This window comes from Miscanthus floridulus, chromosome 15 (genome assembly GCF_019320115.1).
Source record: "Miscanthus floridulus cultivar M001 chromosome 15, ASM1932011v1, whole genome shotgun sequence".
Lineage (NCBI taxonomy): Eukaryota > Viridiplantae > Streptophyta > Magnoliopsida > Poales > Poaceae > Miscanthus > Miscanthus floridulus.
In genome coordinates this window covers 71,269,798-71,278,111 of record NC_089594.1, presented here as the reverse complement: position 1 = coordinate 71,278,111, position 8,314 = coordinate 71,269,798, and the positions used below count along the sequence as shown (strand labels likewise).

General features: G+C 40.2%; 1 protein-coding gene across 2 annotated transcripts; it reads right to left on the bottom strand.

The window, feature by feature from the left end:
* Nucleotides 1-1,508: 1,508 nt before the first annotated feature.
* On the bottom strand, nt 1,509-7,996 carry LOC136508143 (uncharacterized). Of its 2 annotated transcripts, XM_066502774.1 has the most exons (15): nt 7,838-7,996; nt 5,865-5,921; nt 5,593-5,730; nt 5,385-5,512; nt 5,035-5,306; nt 4,730-4,860; nt 4,017-4,045; nt 3,450-3,497; nt 3,167-3,231; nt 2,928-3,065; nt 2,722-2,846; nt 2,374-2,649; nt 2,089-2,220; nt 1,800-1,838; nt 1,509-1,703 (listed from the first exon to the last, which is right to left on the bottom strand). In XM_066502774.1, the coding sequence occupies exons 5-10, from the start codon at nt 5,116-5,118 to the stop codon at nt 2,994-2,996; spliced, it is 429 nt and encodes a 142-aa protein (XP_066358871.1). In that variant the 5' UTR covers nt 5,119-5,306; nt 5,385-5,512; nt 5,593-5,730; nt 5,865-5,921; nt 7,838-7,996; the 3' UTR covers nt 1,509-1,703; nt 1,800-1,838; nt 2,089-2,220; nt 2,374-2,649; nt 2,722-2,846; nt 2,928-2,993. The 2 variants fall into 2 exon arrangements, with proteins under 2 accessions (XP_066358871.1, XP_066358870.1); XM_066502773.1 differs by lacking the exons at nt 1,509-1,703; nt 1,800-1,838; nt 2,089-2,220; nt 2,374-2,649.
* Between the last annotated feature and the right edge of the window lie 318 nt (nt 7,997-8,314).

The window sequence follows — 8,314 nt, the reverse complement described above, 5'->3', positions numbered from 1 at the left end:
GTGGGATGGAAAAAGGGCAAAACTTGGGTAATAGATGTAAAAAAATGATTGAGTGTTGCATCATTCAATAGGCCATGATCCTCTGATATATATAGAGGAGGTGGTCTTATTCTACTTTGATCATTTTCAATGAACCTTCCTAGCTAGGCGACCACTTGTCAAACTTGATTCTCTTCGTCCCAAGAGGTAGAATAGTCTTCCACACTAAATCTCTAACCTATAATGATTTTGCTTTTTCACTTTCTTGTTATATGCCCAAGTAACTCTAGCTTTATCCTTCTCAATCTCCTTTAAAGCTTGTATTCTCTTATCATTCACCTCATGGATATTGTCAACATTAGATTATGATACATAACAACAGATAAATCATTTTTTGCAAGTCTATATGTATCCAAATTTACTTCGACAGGCAATACGGCCTCTTGCCCATAAACAAGCTTAAAAGGGAGTAACTTTAGTAACACTATGTCTAGAGATATGATAAAGCCTCAGACAAGACCTCACCAATCTCCAAGGATTGTCCTCAATCTTCTCTTAATTAACTTGATCAAAGTCTTATTGCTTGATTCAACTTGGCCATTAACTTGAGCATAATATGGAGATGAATTGGGTAGCTTAATCTTATATAATTTGGCAAAATCCCTCACTTCCTTTGACCCAAAAGAAGTTCCTTGATCCGTAGTTAATGTCTAGGAATACTGAATCTATATATTATGTGCTCAGTAAGGGCAGTTCCAATGGTTAAAACTATGTATGATGTCCAAAAGAATCACGTCAGAAAAAAATTTATCTATAGAAACTACCTCACCCAATAAAAATGTCATCGCTAATGAATATTAGACTTTTTTCTCTCTCTCCCTTATCCCTTCCTCGCTGATACTCTCGCTCCTCTCGTTCTCTTCTTCTTTCCGAACCTCACAGCGACGCACACACACACACGGCGGCGCAGGCGAGTGCGTGTAGCAGCGGCCAACAAGCTCATAGTGGCGGCGGGCGAGCGCTTGCGACGGCCGGTGAGCTTTCGCGGTGGTGCAAGCGAGCGCGGTGGCAGCCAGAGAGCGTGCATAGCGGCGGCGCGGGCGAGCCCTTGCAGCGGCCGGCGGGCCATCATGGGCCCCACCTAGATAGAAATGGCTAGTTTCCTCCCAACGCTGAAATCACCATTTCTTCGTGCCTCGGTTCAAGAGCAGACGTCGTTTCCTTGAGAGGTTTTTCTATTTTTCCTCTCTTTCCTTATTAATTAGACTGCCATGTCAACATTTTGCTTACCTGACAAGTCATTTAATAGAGATAGAAACCACAATTAATTCCCATTGAGAGTGCCCTAATAAAACCACACGTCTGACCGGGTTCACAACATGCTCTGCCTGCCTCTAGTCTGCAGCAGACAAATGTAAAAACTGAGAAAGCAGGAGGCCCATAAATATCTCAAATTGTGCATTTTAAATCCGGTTTTAGATGTGCGAAGGAAAGGTGCTTAATAATAAATTAAAAGAAACTCAACTAAGGTCGATAGTTGCTATACTACCAGGAGAGAACAGATCCATAGAGTGGCATGGCACACGCATATAACAATATAATTATCAGTTATCGCATTGCAGACTCGAAGATGTCCAAGGTCATCAGAGGTAATTCTATAAGTTTCCATAGGGTCAGGCTCCTCTGTGGTTGGGTAAACCCAATAGGGTTTGCGCAGTGGCCATCTGTCATTCAACAAATGATATTTCAGAAAAGAAAAGATAAATTCAGGTGAAAGATTGCAACAAAACTACTCCCTGAAAATGTGTTAGAAAGAACACCTGCTTGGACTACGCTTGATGTTTTCAGCAGCCATGATCCTACCAAATAAACACACAAAACAACTGTTTACACATCTATCTATGATAATAGAATTAGAATAGGCATAGCACATGTACACATTAACACAAGGTGCTTAATGGGGGTAGTCTTAGCGTCAGAAGCTGTGATATTTCAAATTGGCATGGCTTGCAAGTTCAGATAGGAGAGTGAGCGAAGTGGGGGCAGTGAACGGCATAAGTTGCATGAGTTCCATGCCATAAAAAATCAACATAGATATTGAGAGCATACCCTCTTGTCTCAAATTGCCCGAGGCATTCAAGAATTACATTTCTAGGCAGGAATGGGGTTTCCTTCCTCGCCACAGAAGTTCATGCCAAGGAAGTTACCATTGAAATCAACAAGGGGCCCTCCAATCCCAGCCTAGCAAAAAAAAAAAAAAAACAGTGACAGTGAAAAAGATGTCCACGTAATGCCTAGCACATGTAGTTCAATATGCAGTGACTGATTAGGTGCTAGCCTGATGTAAGCAATTTATATCCGTCACGTAAAAAGTAAGAGAAATGAGCAGTGTACCTTAGTGATTTTACAGGTGGAGATCATAAGCTCATCGCAACCCAAATTGCTCTGTTTATCAGTAACTACTCCACGCGTGGCTGTTCAATCTGCCACTACTGAAAACACGCCCCACAGCTACCACCTCTCTACCAGTCTCAGTTTCTATTGGATTATAGAGATTTGCTGCACGAGAATCAGGGCAGACTATGTTGTTGACAACAGCAATGTTGTAATGTAGATTATAGTATTGCAGCGTCCCATCGACATATTGTCCATTTGGAAGTGCACTTTAATCTGCAAAGATGGGAGTTAAATCAGAATGGTAAATGAACATGCGGAGCATTACAAAATGAATGGCAAACCCACCTGCAAGTTCTCAACAACTGCATTTTCATCGTCCGAAGACCTGACCAAACTTGCTGATGTCAGCACACTCGTATGTAGATCGTACTCTATAAGTATGCCTGAGCATGCAAACCACCTTGTTTTCCCTATGCAGAATATATTTCAGGTCATAGCATATCAGTGATTACTGAAGTGGAAACCAAATGACCAAGTCACAGTACAGTCACCTTTGAATGAAGCAAGTGAAACAACATTCTGAGACAAATTTGAAGCGAGTTCCACACTGAGTTCATTCATGAAGTCTCTTCTATAGTCACGCGATTTGCAGAATCTCTCTTCAAAAGAATTAACCAGGTGCATGCCAGCTGGTTGAAGAAAACACAGTAAAGCACAACAGTGAGAGTTAGCATAGCTGGCAAAAGCACAAAAATGGGGAAAGTTTGCAAAATCTATAGCATCTACTCACTGCAGATAGTAGTTGGCAAGGGATAATTCCGTCTGCGAGATCATCATGCATCATATCAACAAATGCTATGGCAAAAGGTTCGCAGTTAGCACTTTAAGCACTGACAGAAAACAACAGCAAAGTATGTCAGAATTACAAGATGCCAAGTACAACTAATAAAGCTGATGTCCTTCCATACTGGTAGAAATTATGGACACATAAATCAGTAAGAAACACCAGATATGCATCAACTTACATATGATTCATGATTTCAATATTTATATCAGCCATAAAAGAAATTCACCTTGTGAAAAGAAGCCACAAGACGTTGGCAGGGAAGGGTCTATGGGGCCTACAATAGAAAGGATGAGTAAAAGGAAATAGCAATCTGAAATTGACAAATTGGAATAGCATACTGAAACTAATGAACGAAAGGCAAGCTCTGTGTAAGATATTCCCATATGGTATTACCCAAAAATATGGATTTTTTGCCCCCTAGGGGCTCATGCACTCCATTTATTAAACATAGTTTCGATGTTTCAAAGAATGATATCCAAACAATTGAGGGATCAAGATACGTACTACTGCATATTTTTTAGTTTAAAAAAATCAAATCTACAATTGTGTAGCATGAATCTCACTGCATACTCAATGGGGTCAACATAAGGAGTATGTGCTGCTGGGGCACATCTGTCTTTCTCAGGCAAGGAGAACTACTTATATAGCTAGTAAGCCACTAATTATTTGTCAGCTTGCTGTTGGCTACTGTAGAACTGTCATTGTACTGCAGTTAGGACCCTAACACAATGATAACTAACACTAAATAGTATGGTGTAATTCTTAATTAAGAGGTTTATTTTTTTCTTCTTACTTGTGTAGCCATTTCCTTCGTTGTCATCCCTGCAGTAGAACATAGTATATCTGTTATAATTGCTGCAGAGAAGTACTATCCCAAAAGGCAGGAAGTCAAATGGCCAGATTATTAGATACAGAAGAGTCTAGGGATATCGCAATGAAAATATGTCCAAATAAGTTTGTACCAAAAGTATCCTATTTTATTTAGGCCACCTTTAGTGTTGAAACAAGATTTCCAATCTCACTGCTGGGACACAATGGGACAATGACGCTAACAGAACAGGTGGCAAGTTTCCATGTAAGACTTGTGCTTATTCAGTCAAATAGGTAGGAAACCAGAATATGAAGGAATAAACATATGCAAAAATGCAAATCAACTGCAAATGACTAAAAAATCCAAAAGGCCAATACATACAGCAGGCAAAAGCAAAGCAACTACAGGTCTTCAAATGCAAAAATTATGTGTCCTGTTATCTATTTCGTGTATAAAACATGAGCTGAAACTTCAAAGCGTCTAAGATTTTAAAAAAACTCTCTATCTCTTATTACAAGCATATTGTTAAATAAAACATCACGAAAGGCAGCCTTAACTTGCCTTCTATGTTTACTCACTTCTGTTGACACTTCTGCTCAATGAAACTAACGAGATAAACATGGCGGATAGATTGCAAGTACAAACATGCATATATAAGCCAGTAGAGAAGCTGTTGCACATAAATAATAGCATACCGAAACATCCCAAAACTTTTCAAGCATTTGAGAATTATACTTCTTGGAAGGAATGGTGTTTCTTCCGCACCATAAAAATTCATGCCATGAAAGTACCCATCAACATCAACAAGGGGCCCTCCAATCCCAGCCTAGCAAATAAATATAAATAAATAAATAAAACGACAATTAACAACTGCTACACTGGAAGAGAAACCTGCCAATGCCTTGAAGAACTTTAGTAATGCAATGAACAATTAAGCCGCTCAAACTCATACCCTGATGCAACTATCTGTTACCATCATGTACAAATAAAAAAAATGTACCTTACTGATTTTACAAGTGGAGACTGCAATCTCTTCATGATCAAATATGCTTGTCGTGTCCTTCACTAACCCGCTTGTGGCCATTAATTTTCTAGAGTTGTAAACACGACCCACAGCCAGCACCTTGCTGCATGACGCAAGTTGCACTTGGTGGTCAAGACGTGCCACGGGAAGATGGGGGTCTTGATATTGACAAGAAGGAGGTTGTAATCCAAATCATAGTCACCCAACCACCCGTTGATATAGTTTGGGTAATTAGAGCGCACTCTAATCTGAAATGACAAAATCAGATAGAACTAGTACTGTGAATGAACAAGAAGAAGGTGTAAAGCATGACTAGCACCACCAACCCTCAAGTCATCTTCAATCCTGTTTTCATCATGAGAAGATCTGACCAAACTTGCTGAAGTCAGCAAAGTTGTGATGAGTGGCTCACATTGTACAACTATGCCTGAGCACGCACATAGCATCACACCTCCTTCACACGATCATATTTTCAATTATTCATTAATGATGATCAAATAAGATGTGGAAACTAATGAGAAGACACCAATTCACCTTTAAATGAAGCAAGGGAGAAAACATTGCGAGACAACTTTATAGCAGCTCTTTTGCTGATTTCACTCCAGACACCTTGACCAGAATCATTTGTATCACAAAATTCCTCATCAAAAGGATCAACCTGATCCCTGCACACTGATGAAAGAAAACAATTGTATATATTATAATCAAATAGTGAAAAGGTGGGTCTATGTGAAGAAAGGAACAATTGACACACAATGGAAAGCCCTCAATCGTTATTCATGTTGTGCAAAATTTCTGCTCCTTACTTTCACTATTTTCTCCTCCGCAACCATCTTCTTGCTTATATTTCAGCATCCTCCAACCTGCAGCAGAAGAACGATAAGGAAAAATTGTGTCGTGGCCAAGAGGCCGAATGTTTTATTTCAGAAAAGGAGGCCGAACGTTGTCATTAATGCTACACCAAACAATCCAAGGGCAGTTACATAAACACAAGGTTATATCAAGCCTAATTCAACCTGTACAAGTTATTCTCTTTTTCATCTCATTTTGCCTATTAAGAATTAGCGTGTGTTCTCATGAAAGGAGATATTCTGGCTGAAGTCGACACCAAATGGTCTGAGTGCCAACCATCATAGAAAGCCAGAATGTGTGCTCCAATCTATCGAAATCCTTGCCTTTGCATTGCAAGGATTATAAGAGGATAAGTTATATTACCACGGATCCAAATTTTGGTCGAGACAAACTGTAAAAGACTCATTAGGCTCAGGTAGGTTGTAACTACCTAAAATTTGCACTTTTGAAAATAGGATTAAAATGATTTATTTATGAATTTTTCGTGCTCATGAAAACATAGGGAAATAATAATTTTCATTAAATTAAAATTCATCATAACGAGTAGCAACATGGATGTACATACATGACGGTGCATTTGATTTATTGCAATGAGTGGTTGAATCCAAAATTCAAAATGCTTTTGAAATTGGCTTAAAAATAAAATAAAATAAAATTTGAAAATAAAAGAGTTTAAAAAGTTGTAAAATTTATTTTTGGAAAACTTACCAAAAGTTCTCATTTCTATTCGAGTGAAAAGTATATTTGAATTTGATTTGGTTTACATTTGAATTTGGTTTTGAAAACAAAATAGAAAAGGAAAAACTTTCCCCTTTTCGGATTTGGCCCGAAGGCTTGGCCTGCTCCGCTCCCTTCCCCATTCCGCGGCCCATCTCGGCCTTCCCCTTTCTCTCCCCGCGGCCCCGCTCGGCTCAGCTGGCGCGGCCCATCTCGCGCCCCGACCCAACAGCGGCCTTGGCTTCATAGTGAACCCTGCCAACCTTGGCATCCGCTGCTGGGTCGGGGCGCGAGATGGGCCGCGCCAGCTGAGCCGAGCGGAGAAGCGGGGAGAGAAAGGGGAAGGCCGAGATGGGCCGCGGAATGGGGAAGGGAACGGAGCAGGCCAAGCCTTCGGGCCAAATCCGAAAAGGGGAAAGTTTTTCCTTTTCCAAATCCTTTTCTATTTTGTTTTCAAAACCAAATTCAAATGTAAACCAAATCAAATTCAAAAAGAGTTTCAAATATACTTTTCACTCGAATAGAAATGAGAACTTTTGGTAAATTTTCCAAAAATAAATTTTACAACTTTTTAAACTCTTTTATTTTTAAATTTTCTTTTCTTTTATTTCTAAGCCAATTTCAAAATCATTTTGAATTTTGGATTCAACCACTCATTGCAATAAATCAAATGCACCGGCATGTATGTACATCCATGTTGCTACTCCTTATGATGAATTTTAATTTAATGAAAAATATTATTTCCCTATGTTTTCATGAGCACAAAAAATTCATAAATAAATTATTTTAATCCTATTTTCAAAAGTGCAAATTTTAGGGTGTTACACAGGTACTTGCAAGTCAAATCCCAACCCATTGCCAACTTTCACACAAGTTTCAACATAACAATAACTACCACTTAAATTGCTACTAGAAACGCAACCAAATTATCACTAGAAAAAATAATTACCACCTACATTAAAATCAGAAAATGACAATCACACCAAAATCAACCGAGACCAATCATTCTTGCGGTGGCTGAAGAAGAGCCCAATGGAACCGAAACAGAACCACGTATGAAATGAGATTAGAATGCCAGCCAATCAATCAGCTACCAATTTCTGGGGTCTGGGGAGACGCTAGGGCTGGATTTATCAGCAGCTAAAAGATCTCCCAGGCAAAACTAGGTAAAATTCAAGGACAATCCATCCGACGGGATTAGGGTTCTTACCAGAGCCAATTCGACTGTCTTCGCGCCTGGGCGGGCGGGAGGCGCCGGCGAGGGGACTAGATGAATTCCTTCGGGGTTGCGGAGACCGGACGGGGAACGCCGGCGCAACGGAGTTCGGCGCGGCCGAAGAGGACGCTGGCCTACGCCTACCCTATGGTGCAATAACGCCTGCACTTTTTCTTTGAATTCTGCATATAGAGGAAATGGGTCTCATATTTGAAAATGGGAAGGCCTTGGAAGCCCATTTGGTGAAAGCCCAGCAGACTGACCAGCCCGGCCCCTTGCCGCACCGCCTCGGCCTCGGTCTCCAGTCTCCACTTCACGCAAACCGTCCTCCACGGCTCCCTCCCTCCCGCGGTTTCTATTTCAGCCCTTGTCTACCCTCACCCCAAAATCCAAAAAGTTGCTACAGTATTTGTCACATTGAATATTTACGACTTATACATGAAGCATTAAATATAGACGAAAAGAAAAACT

What these genes read in the sequence shown, in the direction of transcription:
- LOC136508143 (XM_066502773.1), bottom strand. Translation starts at nt 5,913, where the DNA reads ATGCTGAAATATAAGCAAGAAGATGGTTGCGGAGGAGAAAATAGTGAA. An exon ending in CGGAGGAGAAAATAGTGAAA is followed by an intron (nt 5,731 to 5,864) that starts GTAAGGAGCAGA and finishes TTCTTTCATCAG; the next exon opens with TGTGCAGGGATCAGGTTGAT. An exon ending in GGATTGAAGATGACTTGAGG is followed by an intron (nt 5,307 to 5,384) that starts GTTGGTGGTGCT and finishes TTGTCATTTCAG; the next exon opens with ATTAGAGTGCGCTCTAATTA.